Here is a 27,970-nt window from a genome sequence, read left to right as displayed (position 1 = left end):
ACCTAGAGTCAACTGTAAAGCTCATACATTTGCGAAAAACATTTTCTGTTACGATTTCTAATATTTCGGCTGTCTGCATCTCAGATTTTAAAGTAGATATATGTCACACTTTTTCTAAGGTAAAAGAGCCGTAAATGTCACACTGAGCAATGTGGCAGTGTATTAGATTCGATAGAGTAATTGTAATTGTGTAATTGTGTAAATTATGTTTGTTTCATATCTCGTAAGTACTTACTTTAAATGAGTCAATATTATTAAAAATTGAATTATATAAATTGACAGGTATTTTTTTCATTCCCATCTTCTCTTTGATACTCGCGATTCTATTATTAAAACTACTCATTATATACTGAAGAAGGCACTCAGAGATTGTGAATATTTCGATTATACGTGTTACCACTATATGGAAGATCTTCATATTATTGTAGGGTTCGAGTGATGAACCATAAGGGCAAGAGAGCGGATGGTAATTGAATGTTTCATGTCTCTTGGACAGAGCACAGGACGAACCAATCATCCAGAGACTCCTGATAAGGGAACGACTCTCTACAATGAGTCTGATACGCATTCTGCATTTTTTTGAAGAGTTTGACGTGAACCGGATAACTTGATCAGGCTGATGGTTTTGAGTAGCCATCAAGAAAGTTGAAGCAAAAGGAAGAGCATTACTGCGCAGGAGCGAACAAGTGTAGTTTACTGAGAGCAGCCTTCGCTCTTTCCTAAAAGATGCAGAGGGCCGTGATGGGTGGAGAGTCTTGACTGCATTTTGGGATGGTCGGCCAAGAGATATGCTGAATGTGGGCCACATTTAAAAAAATGTTGGCTACCCTGTCTCAGAGTTTTGATGGTGAAAACTAATGAAGCTACTGTGAAGTTTTCGCAATAAAATCCATCCACTGAAATCGATTTCACGTATTGCACTCTGATAGTGTAGAAATGATTGATTGTTCGATACTCGTAAAAGCTTCTTTATGACTCACTCTTAATCTTGGCTCAGATTAATCATTTTGAAAGACTCGATGTAAATAATAGCATGACTCACGAGGTGTATCCTTATTTTATTCATCTACTGTTACAATTTATAATTCGCAGCTGTCTTATTTAGTTTTGTTATGAGTAATTTAGCAAGCAAGCATTGTTCGTTTATAATGTCACATACGTAGAATATGTGGACAAATAATTAATACAGGTGTTGAATAATAGATCTATATTATGTATTAATAATCATTAATTTGGAACGTATTAGAAACACTTATTAATAATTGTAATTTGGAATACATTCATTATACTGTATTCGTTACGTTGTCAATTTTCAATCAATTCAAACGGTTCAAATTTGATGTTCCCAAGACACACAGTAGTTTAAGTAAGTACAATATATATGCAGCAACCTGTCAAAGTATGGTCTTCTCTAGTGTGAATGTTATGTTAACACACTTTTTTAAACTAAGAATGATTATAATATTATATTGGATTGACTTATTTAATCCAATCTGACATTTAAAATAAAAAAACAAATGGACGACTCCAGGGACTAGCAATCAGTTTCATTTTCACTAAAATTTATATTTTTAGCGAGGAATGTTACATTTGTATAAAATTTTGTGTAAGTACAATCCTGATACCATATATGAATCAAGTAATATAATTAATTTGATTTTATACATAATGGTAATATTGGTAACCATTATCACATTGTGTAGTTATTAGGAAATAATATCTGCAAGGATTTAGTCGGCAGTTAAGTGGCTATTAGACTCTACTAATAAGCGAAAGTCGCGTATTCGAATACCATAGAGAATGACATGCTTAACGTCGACTGTATTCTGTAATTTTATACACATTTATAAAATTTGTTTCGTATACACATATTATGTATATTTTGAGATACCTATGTATTTCTCGCTAATGAGTAATCTACATTATGATGTAGGGATATATTATATTGTCATTGAACATAATCAACAAACTCAACAGGTACTAACACAATAATTTTTAAAAATCATTTACAGAATACTGAATTGCGAAAGCTTTTTGTAATATTAGGGAAGCAATGACCTGGGCATATGAGAATCTGGAAACGTAAACAAAATAATATTTTTTATCAAAAATTATATATAGACTCAATATGAATATAGAACTCGAGTTTTGCGGTCTTACTCATATTGTAAATAAGAGTATATAAAAATAAAATTGTATGTTTATATACCGCCAAAATTTTCAATAACGGTAGGTATTATATAACTATTTTTTATTCATTGAGTATAGTCAAATTTGAATTATGTACCCTTTTCTAGTATGAATATTTAGATAACTTAGAGAGGAAAGCATTCACCAGGAAAGTTAAAGAATATATGTTTCTGGGGTGTTCCGAATATGGTTAAAAAATACATTTAATGGAAGGAACGTCATTTTTTCACTTAGAAGTAAATAAAAAGTATATTATCATATTCGCTCCTGAACGGAGCATAACATGGACTTCCATGGAGTAGATGTTGTATTTACAAACGAGTAATAATTGTCAGCCATTCCATCTAACACATTGGATCCTTTCACTGTATCAAAATAATATACTAACTTACATTTAAAAAAGAAAAAAATCACATGTATTTTTGATCAGCCGCGAGAAGCAACCTAACTGCAATGATTTAAAGACGTTTTATTATGAGATATATTTTTTCCAATCCAATCGCTTCAGAATTGGAGCAATTCAGCAAAAAACATTTTTAGATTAGTTATTATTATTTTTTGAATTTCAAATCTTCCTTTTCTTCTTTTAGTTTTTAATTTATTACTACTTTTTATTCACGGCTTTGATTACTTAAAATGTATACATAGCAATGTACATATTATTATTATTATAAATATTGTATTGGTACGATTAGGATTTTAACATATTCTTTAGCTATCCGACCGCGGAGCCGATCCACTAAGCTACCTTTCTTGCAAATACTTTCCTAGGACATAACTGTGGATATTTTTTAATTCCGTTGATGATTACTTCCATTTTTACATTAAATCAAGATAATAGTCATTATTTCTTTAGTTGACCAATGTCATATATCTAAAAACCAATTCCCAAATTTCAGGAATAATAACTAAAAGATATCCTAGAGCAGTGCTCCGCAACCGATGTGCCGCGGCACACTGGTGTGCCGTGAGACGATGCTAGGTGTGCCGCGGTGCAATAGCCAAATTTGCGTATATGGCTGGTAATATATTTGAGCACCTGCATCAACTTAATAAAACAATGCAAGGTCAGAATGAAAATATATTGACGTGCTCTGATAAATTAGCAGAATTCAAAAATAAACTCGAACTTTGGCAGGAGTTAAGACAAGGATCTCTACAAATGTTCCAAAGGAACTACCAGACCACCATTGAAAACAAGCAATCGATTTTGGATCTGTCTCAAAAACATTTTACTTTGCTGCAAAATAAATTTCATCAGTACTTTCATACAATCAATGCGATTGGATACGAAACCCTTTTGCAACCAATGCCAAAAATTCTATAGAAGCGCTTTTCCTATAAATTCCAGAGGAATTTGTTGAATTGATAAATGACGGGACATTCGCCGATGTTCTATTGGTTATTTTCAGGATTTCGGTTAATAAAAAATATCCTCGGATTTCCGACAAAACTCTCGCAGTTCAGCTCCCATTTTCGAGTCAAAAAAAGCCGCCTGCGGCGCTATCTTGCTACGCTAGTATTGATATTTTAAAACATCTTATTGTAGGATACAGTTTATCATTATTGTGTCAATACTCCACAAATAATTATTCCTAACCCGACAACTAACCATAATTATAAATATAATATAACCATATGAAAAATTGCTAAACACAAAATCAATTCCATTAATTTTACCTCGAACACTATTTTTAAAATGCTATTTTAGAGTATAACGCTGTCTTCAACCTTAGCTATAGGTAGGAGGAGCCGCCAAAGATCTTGGTCTGGGGTCCCCCTTCAGGATGTGGGTCCTTGTTTTGGTGTATAGATTGTTTTACGTGTGGTGTGCCGCGGAATTATAGGAAGACCTTTGGTGTGTCGTGGGTGAAAAAAGGTTGCGGAGCACTGTCCTAGAGGTTGCAAAGTCTGGAATAATTATAGATTATATCGTGCATGCATCGTGATTATATGCATGTGTGATATTGCAAAAACCTGAGAATCCTAAAATTATAATTCTGAAACTAAGTCTAAGTATATGAACATCAACATACTGAATTAGTGCTTTTTGGAATTTCAATACAACTCTTAGTAATGAGGTTCTTCTACATCCTGAGCTATGGAATGTGGCAGTCAAACTATATAAAGATCCAAATATGAAAAGCGCAAACCTTTAAAGCTGCACAAACTTTTGGATCTGGAATAATGTGAGCAATTAAAGAGTCGAATACCCTGAATGAGTATATTTAACTCCTATATGAGTCTCTAGTTGCCAAAAATGGAAGAGTGATTGGTAGTCTTGAGGTACCTAATTAGTACTGCTTTCTTCATAACTGTATCCACTTTCTTTATTTTTGCACTAATTATATTTAGTAAATACTCAAAGTCAACTTTTGATATTCATTCTTCTAACTTTTTTCAATAAATTATTATTTAGAACTAATTCTTGGCTCATACCATTTTTTCTACTTATTACTGCATGTTTGTTTAAGTAGAAACGGATCCCAATCCATGTAATACTTTAGATGTGTATAAGTGATTATTTAGGATTATATTATATGGTGCAGATATTTCATTGTCGTCATTTTTGCTGAATGTTAAATCACGTGTAAGGCCTCACTTGCCCGGCACCGATATCGGATTATACATCGCCCGGCAACAATATTGCTGGATATGGTGCCGGGAAATAGTTTCACCATTTTTTCTAGCAATAGTGCCGTTAATATGCAATTATTTTCAATTTGTTATTATGCAATTAATATGCTCGTTTACGGCCCCCTTTAAATACAGTAATGATGCCAACAGAAAATTTGAAAAAAAAACATATACGAATGTAACGATTTCAAATGATTTTTCTTATAAAATACACAAACAATAGTTCTGGCAGACAACTGAATATTTCATATATTATAATGTTATTATAATCATTAAAAATACATTGCGAACATGTTAGTCATTATCGTACTCTATTTTTGCGCATTACTTGCCAAAAATCATCTCTCTCTCGATGAGTCTGCGAAATATTTTTACGTGTTTCGAGTCAGGGGTCTTATTTTAGAATGATGTGGTGATCTGACGGCTGGTTGGACCAGACATATTATTATATGCGTTGTATTTATTTTATTTTATTCCGATTTGATTTTCTCTGTCACCTTTATTTTTTTTCTTTTCAACGGAATGTCAAGTTATCACCTTTATGATTTGATTTTTTCGGTAAAACTGTCTAAAAATTGAAATGTCTTTCTCGTTAAACTATTATAATTTTATGCTTTTGGAAACACGTGCCTTTTGAAAGTAAGACATCCGTTCACCCACTATTGAAAATATGCAAAGAGTATGCTTTTAATGATTTCCCAAAGCAATCATAGTTAAACAGTATAGTACCAAAAGTAAATTACTATGTTCGATCTTAAGCGGAGTGTAATATGTGCCTGTACAGGGTAAAAGTTATATTAACATTTTTATTTTGTTTGTTGACATTTTCATACCACTTCTCTTCTGACTGTCTTTGTTCTGGTGTTTGGTGTACCTATATGAGATGCTGCATCAGCCTGGCAGTCTTCTGACTTTCCCAATCGCGCCATCGTATGGTAAACGACGCCTAGCCAATGGTTTTTATTGATAGTGTATGATGCCTAAGGTTACGATAGGTTACAGCACCATATCCTTATTATAATAATTATCTTTAAATCTTTTGGATAACACACTAATTTATCGATACCTATGCTATTAGCTCACTGTAAGAATCTGTCAAATTATTGTGGGAGTATCATTTGTTTTTTCATTAAAATATTAAAATAAACGATTGTTTTGATTTTTCAAATTTAGAATTTACGTTTATACGTGTACGTTTAATACGTCTTCTCCTTTTCTTTTACATATTTTCATAACTTTCAGTTCTTATTGTGCGTTACAGATAAGTTATTCAATGTAAATATATATATGGTGTAATATAATATCGACAATTTAAATTCTGCTTACCCAACTGCGCCATTATTGAGGACCTGTGTTTGTTTTGTGAGGGTATCCTGGATGTTCTGTTGTGAGTATAGGCCAATCGGTGAGTTGAACTGCTTGTTCACCAGTCGGGGTCCGGTCGCCATTTTTGGAGGTTTTTGTGTATATCGTGTCGTCTGTGATCCTGGAAGAATTGGAAAAAGGAAATTTTATTAACACTAAAATAAAATTATTAACCTACACAGCATTTAGTGGCTAAAGAACCTCCATGATTGGTATGAGTGCGGCTCCATCAAACTTTTCCGGTTAGCAGATGATAAAGCAAAAAGCAAACATCTCTATCACAAATGGTCGCCCTGATTGCCTTCTTCATATATCTCTCATATGCATGTGATTTTTTGAAGAAACTATTCCAGTAAAAATTTCGTAAAAGATTTTAATCTATGACAATAGGTTGTGTACATTTTTGATAACAAGAGGACCAAATAAATATTAAACAAATATAATTATTTTCAAATACGTCAACTACATTTTACTATAATATGTGTGACTAAATTCGACCAAGTTATATTAATTTTTGAAAATATTCATCCACTGAAGAGTTTATAATATATTATTAGACTTGTTTTGTTAAGAGTCCAGCTGTTCCGAGTCATATAATGTGTTTTCACAACAAGTTGGTTGCGAACGTTTTCAGATGCATTTGTTTTAGGCATATATCACAGTTTCCTGGTCAATGACTTAAGTGTGCTTATTTATTTAGATCAGTGTTAACAAAACTGTGGTACAGGCACCCCTATTGGTGCGTAAAAGATTTGAAGGGGTACGCAGATAGCCCGTTTTTTTTTAAATATATCATTTACCTATTCCACGACACAAATAAAGCCAAGATGCACGGGTCAGAGGGCTTATGAGGGATTTACTCAATGTTTACAATCTATTTTTAATTATAATTTGGGTACTAGGTATAATTTAGATGTATACTATCCAAGATGATTAGTATGCATATTAATGAAAAACTCAATGTATTATTATGCATTTTACTGATATAATTATTTTGAAAATCGGAAAAGTAATATGAAAAACAACTGCAAACAACATCCCTTATTGGATTATACTATTTTTTTATTTGAAGGTGAAAAGATTTAAAATGATCTCGAAGCTAACTCTGAAGATAAAAATTCAAATTAACTGCTATTGTCAATATGGAGCACACAGGTAAAATATATATCTCTAAAGGGGTACTAACCTTGTGTACGGTTAGGAAACACTAATTTAAATAAATCATTATTTTAGATTCATCAAAATGGTCGTTTATAACCTCACCTCCATTAAAAAAGAATTTGCAATACATTATTTTAATGGTTAAAATACCACTTATGAGAAAATATAATTTTCTTTTACAGATATCATGCTAATTTAAAATACTCAATAAACTTTCATGATTAAATGACTACCTGTATGTGTTTAAATTATTATTTATCCTTCATGTATTATTATTGTATTGTTGGCACTAAACCCAGTAAAGATGGTGCAGTTGGTACTTCATATTATGACAGGGACAGAAATATGAATTAGAGATGTCAGCCAAACAACTATCAAAAATTAATGGCGGCATGTGTCATTAAGTTTGTCCGATTTATTATTGAGTATACATTTTGTATTTATAACAACTGCCATTTAAAACGACATTGTTGTATATTTGTGAGAAGTAGTATGAATACACATACATACAAACTCCATCATTGCTTTCCATTGTAAACATACATTTTAATTTACGCTTCGTAAAACCTTAAAAATCTAAACATACCGTCATAATTTAATTATCTCACATTGACTGCTGACTACATAATTACTTTTTAATTACCACATTTAAATAGCATGCTAATTATATCGAATGGCCACCTGATCGTTACGCGCTCGGTGCGTCTTTAGCGTCCAATGACTTAAAACTTTGATAATATTATGTTGAAGAGTACTTTGGAAAATTCTCATATTATATTATGTTCAACTAAGAGTGTTGCATTCACACAATAGTTCGGGTATTATCTTATACAAGAAACAGCCTTCATTATCACTACATATATAGTAGAGTAGTAAAGGGTCAACACATTGTGAAAAAATTAACCATTTTTTTATAAAGTTCTTAATGTTCCCAATTTTTACTCCATTTAAGATGACTTTAAATAATATTTGTTTATTGAAAGATATTATTTAGCCACAATATTAAAAAAGTAATTTAATAGCCATTTAAAAATGTAGTATGTTTGAATTGATATTGAGTATCCTTTGTGTTTATATCATCAATATAAAAAAATGCATAGTAGCCGAGCTGTTAACGTATTGCTTTACTTACTTTCAAAAAATGTACTATTATGTGATATTTTGAGCAATTGTTCATCTAGAATCTAGCTAAATAACAACGAAACATTGTATAAAATGACTTCTAATACGCTTTTAATACTAATTAAGATATTTTATTTGACTGTGGCACCAACAAATAAACCCCAGAACATATCCGTCTATATCAGGGGGAGGCAAACTTTTTGGATGGAGGGCCAAATTCAAGAATTCAAAATGAGCGGCGGGCCGCAAGTAAAATACCATTTTTAGATATACACTATTTATTATCACGAAAAATAAACATTACAAAAAAATTAATGAGAAGAATGAAACTAAAGAAAAACTGTTGTTTTCTCAAAACTGCTTGTAAATGGGCATCGGAGATATTTGATCGTACCTAAAGAATTTTTATTGAGGTTCATGATTGAAAATGTTTGTTCACATATGTTGATCCAAAAATAACGAACATTTTTCTTGCATCATATTTAAGTTGGTCGTATTTGTCTGAATTAAGGGCATTGTAAAATTTGGAGATTTCTACACGACGATGCAATTCTCTTAAATCAGAGTCACACTGCAGATCAATAATCTCAAGTTGTAGCTCTGTCGGTACACTATCAATATCTATTGAAAATGGATCGCGTACTATTGCTAAACTTGTCTCAATTTTTCAGAAGTCACCAAATCTTTGTGAAAAATCGTCATTCAGACTTTTAATAATTTTACCATATTCTTCAAATTTATATTCTGATATGTTCAGCAACTTCAAAGTTGGAAAGTGGTCCACGTTGTTATTCGATAGTTGTCGAAGGAATAAGTTGGAGTTATAGGAGAGAATGGGAGTTAAAAGTATTTAAATGTGTCACGATGTTCAACCTAGAAAATAGTGGTTACATAGTGTGAGACGAGACGCAAGGAAGACGTACTGAAATCAAATTCTTCAAATTTTAATCTATTGTCAATATTTTTTAAAAAAATATAAAAAAGTTATTTGTAATCAGAAGTACAATTAATGATGGCGGGCCGCAAAAAAATACCCGGCGGGCCGCAGTATCTCCCCCCCCCTGGTCTAGATGAATCTGAAGTGCAAAATGAGTTCCAGCTAACATAACATAACACTGAAATAATTTTTGAAACCATTTTCAGCTTAAATTTAATTTTAAAAAGCTCTATTTGAATGAATGATAACAAGCCTAACGAACTATTTTTGTTTTATTATACCTATAAAAGCTTCAGTAAAAATTCGTATCTCAATACAGTATAAGACATTTGCAGCGGCTTCATATTAAAAGTTGGCGATATTACTGTTATTAACTTTCATCTAATTGTGGATCCGCTAAACGAGCTTCCTGACTTAAGGCTTCTAAACTTAAGGAGTCTGAATCAAATCCGGTGTGAGCATTCCAGATGTACTTATGTATGGGGCTTAAAAGAGTCCCCATTTTGCGAGTATAGTGAGATTCAGACCACGGAGCATATCGTGGATTCATGCAACATAATATATGTATGCTTTCCCCGGAGACGTTTCAGCTATACACCAAGCCAAGTCATCAAGGCAGTCGCTAGGATTGATGCTTTGACGGTTTCATTATCATTTTCTTTATGAATAAAATATTTGTATGTTTTTTTTACTATTATATAATATAACCTTCTACCAACAGCAAGTACACTCCACAATCTAGAAACAGTCGACGAGTTTGTATATCTGGGATCGATCAGTGAAAAGGGCGGATGTGAAGCGAAAATAAGAAGGCGCACACAGATTGCAAAAAATGCGATGACACTTCTTACCACTATATATGGGAGGATCGGGGAATTTCGATTTCGCCACAAAAATGATGCTTGTGCAAACATTAGTGTTCTCGATATTTTTATACGGAGTCGAGTCGTGGACCCTGAAGGCAAGGGAACGGAAGGCAATTGATGCCTTTGAGATGTGGTATTGGCCCCGAATGTTTCGTATTTCTTGAACGGAGCACAGGATGAAGCAGTCAATCATCCAGAGACTGCAGATAAAGGAACGGCTCTCGACAATATGTTTGAGACGAATTCTGCAGTTTTTTGGACATATGTTATCAGCCGCGGACCAGACAACCTGGAGAGACTGGTGGTTTCGGGTGGCCTCCAGGGAAGGCGAAGAAGAGGAAGAGCGTCTGCGACCAAATGAGAGAGCTGACTGAGGGGCACCATACATTCTGCCCTGAGAGAAGCGGAAGATCGAGAAGGATGGAAAGTCTTGGTCGCTCAAAAAATGTCGAAATCGAAATGTGGTCACGATCTTCAGCCATGAGTATACGACCAAGAAGAAGATATAATATACTTGTCAGAAAAGGGTTTTGCATATTTACCCAAATTTTAATTTTACCTTTGATATGCCAAAACATGTGGGTATTTCAGTAAAACATAAATTTTCGCTAATTGATTATTTAATAGGAATGATATTAATATATTTACACAAAAAACATTCAATCCATTATTATCTATCAGACTAAATACTTCAGATATTATTCTACCTTTTCTTTGTCAGATAACTGTTTACGTTGTGTTATGTTGACGATTAATCGTAACGATTAAAATTCGGGAAAAAACTTATTAATAAAACTTTGCATTTTCTCACACACTCTGATTTGAGTTAGAGGGAACGCTATTTCTGACCACTTCTAAATATTCCACAAGCGGTTGAGTGTTTTTCTTATACATTGCAAGAATGTTTGTGGATCGAATGAGTTTTAGCATTTTATTGAATAGGAAACCTGTGCAGAGATATGTTATACCTACATGTTAGATAATATAGTCATAATATTGCACAGGATGAGTTGAAACAAAAAAAAAATACTTCTCCAGAATTCTCAATATTGTCAAGGAATCAAAAAAAGCAATCTGTAATTCTCGAGATTTTTTTTTTAGTTCAAGAATAATTATCGAATCTCGAGAAACGAAAAAAGTGTAGAACTCACAAACTCTATCCAGCATTAATATAATCCTTATTATTCCATGTTTTGTTAACGTAGCTTGGTGCGGTAATGCGACTTCGTCCGTTTTGCACACATTAGGTAAATATTTAATTAAATAATGGGACCGATCAATCTTAATATTTACTAAAATAACAAATATTGTTCTTAGGAATTCTACAATTACGAATGTATTTAATTACTGTTATAGATTTGATCTATGGTGTTAGTTATTAAGCCGCAGTTTTGTTTGTTAATGCATTTTCTTTGAGAGCTACACAATTTGATTGAAGCAAGTCGATAGTTTGACTTGTTCACATTATTATTATTTTATATACTCTTCACAACATATTTATCTGCGCTATGTACACTTCATTCTAATTTATTATCCAAGAAAAATGCAGCGTGTAATGAAAAAATATTCTGTCTGAAACACAGAGGAGTTGTTTGAAGAATAAAATAAAATTGAGAGTATCTGTTTTAAATCGTTTGAAAATGCTATCAGTGTAGGCGTCGCTTTTACAGCTTCTTTACAAGTGAAAACAATTTACTAATCACCTAAAGACGATATTTGATTTGGCAAACAATCATAATGCTTTAGTTGTTTAAACGTAATCAAACATATCAGGTACCTGTCATTAAGATTTAAAAAATATTTGGTGCCAACGTCACCAAACTGCATCCGTGAAGAACTTAAAAAATCAAATATTATTTAAATTTTGATTAGGGTTCAAACCAAAATCATTCTATTTTATATTAACGATGCGAGGATTTATTTTAGAGATAGCAGAAAACATTAAGGGACAAGCTTACAATAAGAATTACGGAACTAAATATATGGATATTGGTAACACAACACAAAACTTTTCTATTGTGTGAAATTTAATTTTTATTATTATTTATTTTTAAAAAATAGTTTTATTTTCAAAGATATCAGCTTTGAAAATTTCAAAAATTACACTAAAAATATATTTATAGTAGAGATAAACATAAAAAAATATGGAAAGGGGGCTTAAAAATATATTTAAAAAGGGGGCGGTTAGTTAAAAATCTTAAGAAACTATGTGTTATGGTTACATATATATAATATTGAGGCAAGGGCAATGCATAACTTGTGGTTATTATTTAGTAGGTATGTAATATCGTCGCCCAGGGGACTTGTGACATTTTGAATTATGAATGTAATTTTGTATTTTTTTTCTCCACATTATAGGCAAAATGGCATTTGTGGAGCTAAATCCGTGAAAGCACAATTTACGAAAGAAAATAGAGGTCACTTGTGTATTTGTAAACTAATCTTCAATTAACGTATCACAAAAACGTAACAAATGTACACAACTTTGCCAGTATATTATATGCAGTGGTTACAAAAATAATATAATAAAAAGATACTATGTGTAATATTTTAAAATGTGTAAAGGAATTTATATAAAAAAGAATCAGAAAGAAAAAGAGAATCTTCACAATTAATTATTATAAATTGCTCTGAATTTCATTTCAAAACATTAAGAAATAACCTCCACTTGATTTTTTTTACTAAAAAAATACTTAAAATGCGTTTTTCTCAAAACTCTATTTTTTCACAAGTGCCCTTTTACTTTTGGGGTAACGATATTATATCCGACCATTTATAATAATATTAAAATTTATTTTAAGAATGATTACAATGGCATTTATTCTAATTCAATCTACATGTGCAACATATTTTTATAAAAATAATTTTAATGTTCATACTTAATAATTAATTTTTATGTTTTTTCTGTTGGTAATACTGTTTTGTGTATAATTTGATGTATACTATTGAGAATCATTGAAAATAATAACAGTTGTTTCTATTTTCAAGTATTACCTACATACTATAAAAATATGAAATAATATGATGTAAGCATTTAAATAACTAAATAAAATAATAATACGTAAATATAAAAATAATTATTACATAAAAAAAACCAAGTGTCGCAGCCAACTTTCACTCTCGCTTCATGTAAAATTTGACATCATGTTTATTGAGAAAATTTGTCATGTAGGAAATTCATTAATCTTTTTTTTAGTTTACCTAAAACCCTGTACGTGTCACCGTGTTTATTGTTTGGGGATCATTTATAAAATAATTCCAGTCTAAAGAAAATATATCTCTAATTACTGAAGTATAACGTATTATTTAATTCATATTATGTACGATAGTATACACATATTGAAAATGCATTACTTGATAAAGTACTATTTAGAAACTGCAAAAAAACTTTGACCCAGTGGAATTCGTTTTAGAGCACACGTCTCACCAATTACCACCGACTAGAAACATACCACATACGCGTGAAGTTTGATAGTTTTTACAGAAAATATTACGTAGGTAGTTAGAGCAACGTCGAGCAAGAGAAAACGATTATAAGCTTTATGTAAGAGCAGTCGGAAATGTAATTAAATTTACCCTATGTAATTCATGTGCAGTAGAAGAAATCGCAATCTGCGCAATTCCAAGGTTGTTCTACTATAATGGTACGAAATTTTCAAATAGTGCGAAATCTACGCTACGCTATCTGGGGTGTTTTTAAAAATCTCAATTATTTATTCAAATTACGGTTAACATTTTTGAAATTTAAATCAATGCAAGAACATTATTGAATTGATTCATAAATGGCACCAGAATTACTTAATCCTAACGTTTTTATATTTTTGATAATTATTAGTATTTTTTAAAGACAACATAATATACAATAATGTATCATTTTTTATTGAAAACACATACTGTGCAACCTCAGCAACATATTTACTAAAATCTTACACTATGTGAGATTCTGTGAGAGGTTTTGGCTTGCCAGGCGAAAAGCTCCGTTAACAACCTAACCTCATTTGTACATTTTTTATAATATCTAGCATTGCATCAATTTAACGAATGATTTCTAGGGTGCGTATTTTATGTAAAAAAGCTTTATTATTATATCCTGTGTATAATCATTGATGGTGATTATAATACTACCCATAATATCGTAGATACAGGCGGACCTCGACTTACGAACGTTCGACTTTCGCACAATTTGGTATTTCGCACATTTCAAAAAAAATCGTTTTTTTTAAACGTCGCGCTGGCCGTGGGGCCCTTCTCGCTCGCTCACAGGCAAGTGCATTTCTTGCGTCACTTGCATCCTGCTCATACCCGTCACTTTGCTTGTGAGCTAGCTAGGATAGGTTTAGTCTTGCGCAGGAGCGCGTGCGGGCGTGTGATGTTGTGCATTTTGCTAATTTTCTTCATTTGAAATATTTCACCCTAAAAATTTATAAACATGAGTGAGAAACGGAAAAACTGCAGTGTTGATACGAACAAAAAGAAATCAAGGACTTATAAAATTCACATGACGTTCTGATTGCGGTGAATCTTTTGCTTCAATCGGACGTTCGTATGATACAATTTATAAATACAATTTTGAAAAATAAAAATAAAATTAGGAATACGTTCAAAATTGTGGTATTATCTTTAAAGGTTGTTTCCAAAGGACACGGCATAGTTATGGATGAAATGGAAAAATATTTGTCATCATGGATCGACGACCAACATCAAAAAGATGTCCTTCTGAATAATTCAATTATTCAAGCGAAGGCTCTTAGTTTCTACAAAGATTGGAAGGCTAGAAAAAGAAGATTCTAACACGAATTTTCAAGCAAGTAACGGTTGGTTTATATTAAATTCACTGGAAAATCGGCTGATGCGGATAAAGATGCTGCAAAAGAATTTATTTCCTCATTATCCAAAATTATTGAAGATGGAGAATATTCCTCTAGCCAAATATTTAATGTAGATGACACATGTTTATTTTGGAAAAAATGCCTAGTCGTACATTCTTATCTAAGGAAGAATCAGTTGCCCCTGGGCATAAACCTTCTAAAAACCGATTGACATTGCTTCTTGGTGGAAACTTGGCTGGTGATTTAAAATTGATACCAATGTTAATTTATCAACCAGAAAATCCCCGAGCATTGAAAGGGAAGGATAAAGAATTGCTTCCAGTAATCAAATAAAAAAGTCTGGGTTTACTGCGTTAATATTAAAAGATTGGTTCACTTTACATTTCGTGCCAGCAGTTAGGCAATATTATAAAATTAATGATTTACCATTTAAAATATTTTATTTAAAATAAGAAAAAGAAGAGTGGCAAAGAGTTAACTCTTGATAACTTTTTAAGGGAAACACCCGCAAACCCCACTTAAACAGGTCTCTTAAACTCTTAAACATTTTATATTTACTTGACAAATAAATATTTCAAAATACCCACAATTTCATTTTTTTTACTTCCCTCTACTTTCGAACATTCAACATTCGCACACCTTTTCAGGAACCAATTATGTGCGAAAGTCGAGGTCTTCCTGTATTTATAATTACTATTGATATAAATAAATTTCTTTTTAATTTCTGTAAAAAAATGGAACCCGTTGTGACTGTCAAAAATGTAAATATATAATTATTACTGTTTCACCATTTTATAATATATTAAAGTGAGCATAATGCGGCATCTATTGGTGTATATGTTACGCCGAATGTGCGAAATTGAATATTACATGAAATGGGCAAAATTTTGCCTAAATCATGAAAAATGCAAGCCCGTTGCCTTATTCATGAGTGTGTGAATTCGGCAGTAATTTTTCTACCTAGTTCATGTATTGGACAAATTAGATAGTAGCGCTACGGTGGTATTTTTTGCAACTAAACTAAATGTATCAAATGCTCATGCATTGGTCAAAATGTACATATATTATCTATGGTCAAAATAGATGATCGCGCTCCGGTGGTGTTTTTTGCAACTAATTATAATAAACAAATGTGTCAAATGTCATTAATTATAATATAAAAATATACCAATCAATAACTACAATGACGTTCATATCCATTTACTATGCGCGAAAAAATCTAGAACTATAATATGATAACGGAAGAATTTTATTGAAAAGTATTTTCGCGATTTGATTCGTGCTTGGGTATCAAACGTGCAATGGTCGATTGAATGTTTGTGATAGTTTGTTGACACTTGATAGCTAACCTAAAAATGAACATTAAGTTGAATTACAAAACCTAACCTAACCTAAACTAACCTAACCTAACCTAATAATAATAATATTATATTATGTCCAATTATAACTAATAAAACCATCCGTATTAAATTTACTTTTTCTTCTGTCATGTTGACAGTTCAAGAATTCCATACCCTGGCGAATTCAGGTACTCAGCAGAAAATTTACTTAATTCATGAATAAGGCAACAGGCTTGACTATTACATGAATTAGTCAAAATTTTTCCCATTTCATGTAATAGTTAATTTCGCACATTCGGTGTAACATATAGAAGCAGATACCAATTTTAATTTTATGCAACAGTTTGGAAAATGTGCAAAATACAGGCGCTCTCATTTAAATTATTATCAAATATAAATTTGCACACGGATTCATCTAACCTGGAAGCTCTTTGCGTTCGGCACGACTGTTTACAATCATACAGTGAGGTGAGCTCGTTAGTAAAATGGACAGATTACCTGTAAATCTGTTACGAAACCACAAAAAATATAATATACATCGACAAATATATTACAATCCAACCTTGGTTGACCTCTGAGATATTTTTTATCCGGTCAATTCGTAATCAAGTAAAAATAGTCTGAATCAACCAAACGCAGTAGCTTAAGGAAAAGTGTAGTGCTGTTAAGTTAAGTACAATAAATTAACAAATACATATAATATATATGATAATAAGAATATTTTTTTACATAATTTATAAAGGAACTTACAATTAAAACAACATATTTTTATTAAAAGAGCGTTTGTTTAGAAATTATAATAATTAAATGTTTTAATGCATTTTTTTAAATATAAATACATCGTTTTTAGAATGTTAGTAACGTGTTTTACTCATTTATATAATATATTATATTAATACCACTCAAAAGGAGGCCCAGTTACAGTAGTGCAGTAGTACAAGTTAAACGATCGCATGTTTTGTGATCGTGCTTTGAGAAACCTACATAATATATTGTGACCCGGAGCCCAAGGGTGAGAGCCCAGTGCCTTACGCACTTAACCACTAGGGTTACTTTAAAAAAAAAAGATTTATTTAGTAAATTTGACGTAGCCTATTACATTTGCTTATTAATTTCAGTCTTAATTTTTTAATTCAATTTTTCAATTCAACCTAAAGAAAATGTTTACAATCCTACTCTAATGAAAAATATATTACGGACATTGTTTTATATAGCAATTTTACAATATTATCTCAAAGTATTTTGTAGTAATGGTAATTCTTTATGGTAATTATTTTTAACAATGTCATAATTACACCACCATATCAGTAACTATCATACAACGTAAGAAAATATATTATATATTGTATAAGACAGTGTATGCTGGCGCTAGAGTACGGTATGAGGACGAACTTTGCAATGTTCTTGCAAAAAGTTAATTATGAGCAAAAAAATTCATATTTTATTCTAAAAACTCTATATAAATTAATCAACTGGATTAAATGAAATGATAATAGAAGTTAATTGCGGCGACTGGAGTTATTTCAGTAATTCTTTATAGTCTACGGAAGAAAGTTAAATCTTGGCCTACTTCAATATCCGCCTGCATGTTGTCCGTCATAGGCTAATAGTTATTACTTTCTGACGCTATTCATTTTACCCTCTGTTTTCCAGGAAGTTTATTACGAAAAAAACGGTGGGGATTTATTTACTTAAATACAATAAGTATCATAAAAAAAACAACAAGTATGAATGAGAACTAATTGTAAAAAATAAATGAAACACTTTGACGGTGGAGGACAAAATTTTAAAGCCAATTGTCTGAACTTTGCATTAAAAAATGATGGACCTATAAAGGCAAAGGCAGTGCAACTATAATTTATTTGCATACTATTTAAATAAAAAATCTCAAAAATAACACCCATTTAAATCATACGATAAATTTTATTGAGATATCACTTTAAGAAATGTTTTTAGCTAATTTCGCATACGTTTTCAACAGTTTCAAATTTTACGACTGATTTTGACATTTCACGTAAAGACAAATTACACAGGCAAACTCTTAAGCCGATCGTCTACGTCGATTGCCTCCGATCGTGAAATGTCATTTTGCATCGTTCACTAGAGTCGTGGCTAAAATAAAATAATTAATATTTTTCGCGTATAACTCAATTGACGATCGGTGACAGTCTCGTCAATCGTCGATCCAGCTGTCACTGATCTGGGATTGAGTTGTGAGCGGAAAATATGAATCATTATATTTTGGTCACGAATCTATTGCACAATCCAAACTGACAATTATTCATGATCGTGGGACGATCGTGGCAGACGATCGATGTGAAAATTCGCCAGTGTAATTTGGTCTTAACGAAATTGGTCAGTCCATTATTAATGACATCTTATTTCTAACTTAAATGGAATAGTACAAAACTTTAATCCATTAGAACATCTTATTTCGTTACGTTCCTAACCAACTACTAAAATTTTGTCGTAAAAAAGCGTATAAAGTGAAATAAAATCTCACATTTCAAATTTATTATATGAAAAATGGTATCATTTTTGCAATATGGCGTGATGATTCTTGTGTACGTGTATTTAGAATCTTAAAAAATATATATTGCCAGCAAAACGGTCGCTGCTGTTGAAAAGACCTTCATGTTATAATATATTTTTTCTGAAAGATTTGTGGCAACACGGTGTGGCGAGGTGCGGTGTGAAGGGAACTGGGAGAGGAGACGTTACCTCCCACAGGTTTCTAAAATTATTACACTGTCTGTCCTGATATAATAATCTGCTTGGCAAAGAGCACTTCTCTGGCTAATAATATTGAATTTCATCTCACTATCGAACGCTATCTTTCTATTAAATGAATTGTATCAAAATGTACCATCGCGACATGTGTGCTACTTCCAAAAAAAATAATAGCACGTGCAGAGATTTGCTGATGGCATTATGGAAGATTTCATAAAAATATTATATTAAAAAATAAAATCTGCATCTCTGTGTTAATCGTATATACCATTTGGGGGAAAATGAGTACAGATCAGGGAACACAAAATAAGAGAATAATTGAGTAGTATTATTAGTTGAGAGTATAATTGATAGTCGATGTAAGTACCTAGGTATAATTTTCGAGTATGAATAAATATGAGATAGACTTTAACACTTTTTAAAGAATATATTATTTTAAAGTTTATTAAAGTTTGCCACGTGCTAAACGTGGCTTTGTATTTCTTATCATTTAGTCGTAAAATAAAGCTGGATTAAAAATCGTGGTCTATGGAGACTGGCTTTTGCATTTATATTTATTAATTTGTTTTGTGGTACAGATTTTTTATATCTTTCATAACCAATAGCACTCAGAATCTTTTCGTTACATAAACCTGAAATACTTAAAGCCAAAAAGCCGAAAGCTTAAAATCAGAAAGTGGCTGAAAATTATTAAATTGCGTTATTCCGAAAGTTTTCTTTTTCGAAATACGATACACCGGATATTAGGTACAGATATATAATTTGAAAATCGATTTATTTTTATGAAACCTTTTGAAATGTTTGTTAAAATTTGAATAGAATACATTTATTATAATTATTAATTTTTTGACAATAATTTGTTTTACACTTGTAATACGCGATAATAAAAAAAACTCAATTATTGTCAATATTATAATGTCACATTATATTAATTGTATTGATTGTTGAGATAAATTTCAAAAAAAGAAAAACATAAGCTCAAGTTGTGGTTGAGAATCTTGATATAGTGCAGGTATTTAATATAATATATTTTTAATTAACAACGAATTTATGTAAATATTATAAACCTACTAACTTTATTGTTTGATAATGAATATTAAACACAACAATTAAACCGGTAATTAAGAATGATTAATCGTTAAAAATATTTCAAATCGTTGAGTGTTTCATTTTCTTTTGTTTGGTTCTTCATTATTACTCAAAAGAATGTGACTCGCACACGAGCGACAAAATATTTATTTTGAAAACTACTACAATATAAAAATATGTATTTGTTATTTATTATGTTGTGTTACAGTGTCCATTCAGAAATACGTGACATTGGTTGATGCCATAAACAAACTCTATGAAAATAGGTGGCCACCAGGGCCGCATTTAGCAATGGGCCAAGGTTAAGTTCGTACCTAATCTGTATAAATATATAAAGAAAAAAATATGTGTCTGGGTTTTATTATCATGCCAAATAAGAAAAAAAGAATTGTACTTCGCCAATAATTAAAAAATAATAGGGACCATAATGTCGTAAATTTTACATTGATTTTTATTGAAATTTTTTGGATAATCTAAAAATCCAGAAATCTTAATAAATAATCATACTGAAAAAAAAATCATAATTTGGAAAATACAATGGTGACAATCTAATATTAATATTAATATTATTGATGCATACCTCATTTTAATTCGTATATCAATTTAATTATATCTAATATAATTTTGCAAGATAAATGCATTAAATATATTTATAAATGATCTTGATAGTGTTTCCCGTCATGATTTTAAGCTCAAAATTGAGAAACAAACATTATTAACGATGTTTTTTTCATTGGATAACACTTTACACGTAAGCCAAGGTATTTTGGAAATGAAAATGTGAAAATCTTCTTTTAAATATATTTTTAAGAGTTCATTTTTATATTAAAGATAATAAAAATAAGGAAGATATTTAACGCTTGCATAATAATAATAGTTTTAAATATTTGATAAAACTATTATAAAATATAAGCTGGTCAATAAAAAGAGCTTTTTTGTTACCATATTCTGTCGATTTTTGTAGTGATTTATTGATATTTTAAGTTGTAATAATGGTATAAAACAAAACTGTGAATAAACATATATTATATCATATAAACACATAAGTAATAAATAAGTATAAGTTTTAAAATGGTTTAAAATAGTGACTAGTGATAATATGTGAATATAATCATAGCAATAAGGGGAAATATTATCAAATATAGGTATATAAGGTATATGTAGATTTTTATGTAACTTTCAAGAAATTCCAGGAACTAAAGCTACGTTATTTGAAATTTGATTTCATGCCAATCCTTTGTGACATTTTTAAAAAGAAAACTGTTAAGCAATAAAGGATGACATTGTCTCTCTAAAGATAACGTTAAATATGAAATCAACTAATTTTAAATGAGTTACTATTGACTAAAGAATGTCTGTGTATTTTTAATACTCGACAATTGACAAGTTGACTGACTCATCCTATTTTTGAGGAAATTAAAATGACATAAGTAATTATTTTTGTTTTTTAATGAACATCATTTGCTATACGTATACAAACCGACTTCATTGAAATATGATTGTTTATTCATTTTTACTACGTTTTTTTATAAAAATAAAAACTCACATTTTGATAGTAAAACAAAATATATACAATAAGCGATGGTTATCTTTTTTCAACTTCCTGTTTTTTTATATTGTAACTGAGCAATGAAAATATATTAGGATTTAATTATTTAATTCAAATTCAGCAATTCATTTAATAGATAAAAGATATTCTTTTATACAAAAAAAAAATCGCTTGAAACTTTTTTATACTTTTATTAAATAGGTTTCCACAAAACGTATTTTCTTTTATTTACAATAAGTATATATATGGACGTAACACAGTATGAAAAACCTAGTTTATAGTTAATTAAGGAATATAATACATTGGTGTCTAATTTTGAAGTGACTAAGAAATATGTTATCAAACGATATTGCACAAAAACAACATATTACATAAGTCAAATAACAATTCTTTTTATAAACCATTGACCGATAATTTTAGTTAAACTTGAATTGAAAATTAGATACTTAGTAATTTATTTAATAGGACTAGTAATTTGTTATTAAATTTGAATTTAGAAATAGCTAAGTATATTTTTAGTACACTTTCTAATTTTATAAGCATAGTTTTCAATGTCAGTAGGGTAAATTTTTATTATTAGCATAATTTATTATTGTCGAGAAGAATATTTTTACCTGTAATATTCGAAGCGCTAAGCGTGCAAGTTGCGGGCTGTACGCAAAGAGGGCGCGTGAACTACTAACACTGGCGACGCCGAATTAACGAAACGACGCCCAATAAACGACGCCTGTTACTTGCTTCACTCAAAACACTGGCCATGCAAAACAAAAAAACAAATATATGCCATATTAGCAAGGTTATTTATTGCAGGTTTATTGCCACAAAAATGTGCTTCAAATTTATTGTGTTTTAAATTATTGTTGTAGCCACAATAACACGAAGAAGGAATCAAATGTTTTATGTATTTTATTTGAATTTTAAGAAGATATAATATGTATGTAAATATAGTGTGGCGATATATTTATTAAGATTGAAATAGAATGAGTCGATGTTACTTTTATTATAATATGAGAAGAAATGTGACTATGAAATATTTTTTCTTAATTCAATTTGCTCAATTTTATCTGTAACTATTCGTTTTTTAAAATTATTAAAATCTTTATAATATAATTTAATGTGAAGGGAATCAGACAGAAACTGTTCGTCATCATTATATTAATTTACGTATTTTGAAGAATAACTATAATAAAAAATGAGGTATATCTGCCAGGTTACTTCAATATTTATATTAATAATTATCTATCTGAATTTCGTTAACTTTTGTGTAACAGGATTTTATTTTTCAGAAAATTCCAACTGTATGTACGCTAAATTAACAAATCACTGTATGCACTATACCGAAATACAAATATTTGACAATTTTACACGATCTTTAATATAAATTTTATAACGATCTATACCAGGTATCGTGTATGGCTCGGAAACCTGGTGTATGACAAAAATATTTTTATTAGTAGGTACCTTTGAACGGTAGGTGCTTCCTTGTCGTCGAATGTGTGTAGTCGTAGGAATGAGATCTAGTCAAGATAGGGAAAAATATACAATTATAAACGCTATGCATTATACATTGCCGACACAATCAAATCGCTTCGGATATTGATATATTCCACCTACGTGAGGATGAGTATTGGTGGAAGTTGTTTTATAAATTATTCTTAAAATAGGGTCCACCTAGTTCTTTCGGTGTACTTTCATATATTATGTACTTTATAATTATTGTTATTTATATTTACTCTTTATAGGTAGTGTTATTTAATACTGCATATTATATTTTTTCTTTATTCTGTTTGAATACTATTTCTTTATTTTTTTTTATCTATATGTTTAAAAAAAAAAAATATCGTCATATCGTCAAAATCATTGAGCATCTCAGATAGTTATGTCTTGTATCTTCTTCTTCTTCTTTCACCCTGTCACGTCCCAACATTGGGGCATAGAGCAAGCACAAGTTGGCGCCACTTCCCTCGGTCCATCGCCAACTCCTGTGCCTCCCGCCATGTCAGACCTGCAGCACGTAGGTCACTTTTGTAGCATCGCTGCAGGGTGAGGGAGGGCCGGCCACGGCGACGGAACCCTTGAGGCTGTGCCACAAGGGTACGAAGTGCCACACTCTTTGGCGGTATCCGGAATACATGTCCCAGCCACGTATATAGGATATAAAACAACTGATATTTCGGTCAATTATTCATTATTAACAGAATAAATATCGACATGTACAAGCATGTACAAGATGGATGGATTATGTGAAAATTTAATAGAAGCTGCCAAAGACAAGTTTCTTGGAGACGAATTCTGAACGAGGCCAAAACCCTTGACAGAAGAAGAAAAATAATTTTAAATATTTGTTTTTTTTCATTATTTTTACAAGCAATAAATAATTTATTAAATAAAACCGTCTGAAATATAATTAAATATTTTATTATCTCTGCATAATTCATTTCTCAGAATTAACCATTTTTCTCCGAGTTATGTAATTATTTTTAAAGTATCTGTAGAGGTAAACAGTGGGTGTTATTCTGAAACAGGTCGTTTCAACTGTTAACACAGCATTCTTTATCTATTTTCATTACAAGCTTTCGTTTTGTGAAAACTTCTCTCTTACCTACGTCAAACTTTATTGTTGAAAAAAAAGCTTCGAATGTGAAAGCTTTACGCGATAATAAATATTATAGAGAATGTAGAAATAGATTTCGTTATTTGCAGAAAGAAGCAATATTAAAATCAAATATAATAGATTTAATGTTAATATTTTAAATATACATAAATAATACATGGATTCATGATTTATATAATATATTTCCACCGTTGTTTTTGTTCAATATCTATTTCATCTAAAGCAGAGGTTGGGGAACTTTCTTTGTGTGTTTCCCAAAATTTATTTGTGTTGAATTATATTACCCTGCCCTTATCACAACTCAGGCATATAAATAAACAAATACAGCTATTGAGAGCACGATGTAGAACCATCTGGATTAATTTGGCAATAAACGCAATCAATAATTATTGATTTAGCTCGACTTAGGCGTGTCTTGACCTTATTTTAAATGGTGGTTCTTGCTATATGACGTATTATTTTGTACGGATACTATAGGCGACGCAATCTAAGTTGCCGATATCGGCCTCTTAAAGATAAACACGTATATCAAAGACTCACGCGCCGAAGTATAGCTCTGCATGTAATAGCATACAAACAAAATTGCAATATCAGTAAACGGATTAAAGAACTGCCATATTTTATTTTAAAATCTCTACTTCATTTTTATCATCATGGTTTTTTAATACCATAACAACTTGAATGCTGTCTTCTGGCTCTAACTATTAATAAACTCGTTCCAAAGTACAGCAGTATTAGTATAACTTCCACGTGTTTAATTTTAAAAATCTTTACAGTTTTTACATCTTCAAAGATATCCGTCTTGTTCTGAAACTTCATGCGTGCAGAAATAGGCGTGAAGATTGTTGATGATTATTTTGTAGTTTTACTATAGAATCGTCTTTATTTTTGTGCCTTCATTAATAACACGTAAAAATTGGGGTATTTTACCCATATTAAGCGTCAATTACATTGAGCTACTTTACGAACTGTTTGTTGGCGAATTTAATAGCGGGCGATTCAGCTAATGCGATTATGATGATGACACACAAAACTTTCCATTCGCTGAGAAGCCACAAGCCAGCGACTATTTTGACATAACGTAGTTCATTTTTTTACCAGGAGGTTGCTACTGCGCAAACGCAGTAGGGCCACACGCCGGCGTGTAGCGTGTAAAGTTGACCGGCTTTCAACTTTTCTCGATAGAGTGTTTACAATCTGCTTGTTAGTTTTTTCGATGATTACACTGGGCGACTTTACAGGCAGATTGTAAATTCGCCAACAAACAGCTCGTAAAGTAGTTCAATGTAATTGACGCATTACCTGACCCATGATTTAGAACAGGGGTTCAATTGTTTTAACAAATATTTAAAAATGATTTCTCGTAAAAATATAGACTTTTCTCTGACATATGGTATTTTTTTTTTGATGAAAGTAATTTAATTTGTATTTTTTTCTCCAAAAAAACAGAGGCTTACGTACATATTTTTAGATATTCTATAAAAATGATTTCATCTACATATTTATAGAAGCGAAAAAAATATGAATGGCAATACATAATAAAGAAAAGGTAAATGACTTTTTTCCGTTCAAACAATACATTTTCACTGTAACATATTGTTTACATAAATAACTAATTTTCATATATTATGACATCACAATTTAAAAATCTTTAAGAAATATCATACATATATGCTCCATCTCCGGTAAATCATGAAGGGCGTGATCAGCAGTCTATTGTAAAAATCCTCACGTAGAAATTTACATACAGGTTCATGAAAACGACATAATTACTCTCATTGTAAAATTTCAAGACATTTTAAATGATTGAATTAATATCAATATCGATTTTGCTACAGCAAAATGGTTTTATATAATAACAAACTGATTAATTAACCCGAATTGATTACTATGTACTTGAAATTTGTTTTATTTTATCCTATTTATTTGAGGTAAGTATTTCGGTTAAACATTTATTGGCCAATCAGCCACAATACACAATAATTTAAATTTTGTATACATATTAAAATTAACGAAAATATCAGGGCAATAAAATAGGAAACATAAAAAGAATGTTGCTATTAATGACAATTATACTATAAAATATTTCTATCCAATAGTGGGTATGAGTTTATAAGTAAACATAAAAAAATAAAAAAACTAGTTAATGTTAGCAACGTCGTATAGAGACAGTATATTAGGAGTGTCAGGCTGCCTTTAAATTGTAATATTAGGACCTTTGTACTGAATTAGACCAAAATTATTTAGCGTTAAACATGCCATAAAAATCTGACTGTAAAATGCCGTAGATTTTAGCCTATCTTTATATTTATTAGAGTACCTAGGTAGATGTTTAATCTCACTGTATTGTGTTGGTTATTTTTCTGGTTTATTTCATGTTGTAAAAGTTTTTAACCTGTAATTGGTAATGTTCACTAGTCTAAATAAGTGAAATAGTTAAAAATATATATCAATCTAAATGGTGATGTTGAATACGTAAACCACGCCGGAGGCGCATCGTTAATCACCATATCCGTCCGGAAAATTTATCAAATAAGTTTTAAATATTTATAAGACTAATTGGCGCTTAATTGTTTTACCAGCAATATAGATGATGTTATAAAACAAACTAATAAGCTATGAGAACTTATAGCTACGAGTACTATTAAGTACCGAATCTCTGCATGATTCGGCTGTATTTTCCGCATTGAGAAGTATGATTAACTCAGGAAAAATGAAGACTGCCTAGGACCTACGGAACTGTCGTAAGTGGCTTAATATCCCTCTGATGCGTTGGTGATCTGATATGACAGGCCCAGGATAGGGAACGTCACCAAAATAAAATTAATATACTTAGCTTTATTTATTAACAAGAAGCAACCGATAATAATATGTTGCATAAGTTAAGTAGTTTGCTTACTAAATTTGTGGCACGTTGCTAATAATGCGAGCGATATCCTTCCTTAGTACAGGTAGCAAGGTGCATCTTGGCCTCTACTGTCATCTTTGTCGTAGATTCTTGTCAGTGATAAGTTTTATGTAAGTTACAAATTTTCACAGGTAAGTCGTTAGTTCGGTATGCAACACTCATTAATTATGTGACTTGTGCAAATACCAATGTATTCATAAATCAGCATTGCTTTGAACACTGATCTATTTAAACTGAATCAAAATTTAATAAGAGACAGTTAACCAACCAATCATTAAAAAAAAAAAAGAATATTATACAATACTAGCTGACCCGGCAAACGTTGTTCTGCCATATAAATAATTTCTATTGAATATTTTGATTGTTAAATAAAAAATAACGAATGTATCGTAAGTGTGTGGGGATGGGATCTATGACAGAAAGAGAAATGGAGCGCTGTAGACAATGAACGCCGATAAAAACAAAAAAACACCAACCATTCATTTTCTCAATTCAAAATGAGTAAAGATGTTCATAATGAATGAATTACCTGTGACAGGATCTTGTTGTTTAATGTTTATGCAATATCCGTCTTGTCCCTACCAGAAAATTAGCGGATATTGGAGAGCGTCGTATGAACGGTGTGTGTCAGCG

General features: G+C 31.0%; 1 protein-coding gene across 2 annotated transcripts in view; it reads right to left on the bottom strand.

Moving 5' to 3' along the window:
* Positions 1 to 22,495, bottom strand: part of LOC147079035 (uncharacterized) — a 62,906-nt gene extending 40,411 nt beyond the window's left edge. For both annotated transcript variants that reach the window (XM_085952750.1, XM_085952766.1), the window contains exons 1-2: positions 22,430 to 22,495; positions 6,154 to 6,313 (exon numbers count right to left, since the gene is read on the bottom strand). In XM_085952750.1, coding sequence (XP_085808876.1) covers positions 6,154 to 6,275 — 122 coding nt within the window. In that variant the 5' untranslated portion in view covers positions 6,276 to 6,313; positions 22,430 to 22,495. The remainder of the gene's footprint in view (positions 1 to 6,153; positions 6,314 to 22,429) is intronic.
* Positions 22,496 to 27,970: the final 5,475 nt, after the last annotated feature.

The sequence above is a fragment of the Rhyacophila brunnea genome, unplaced genomic scaffold, assembly GCF_057557595.1.
Source record: "Rhyacophila brunnea isolate RB1 unplaced genomic scaffold, BYU_Rbru_1.0 scaffold_10, whole genome shotgun sequence".
NCBI lineage: Eukaryota > Metazoa > Arthropoda > Insecta > Trichoptera > Rhyacophilidae > Rhyacophila > Rhyacophila brunnea.
Note: the sequence above shows the minus strand (reverse complement) of the source record. Positions and strands in the feature narration are given on the sequence as shown.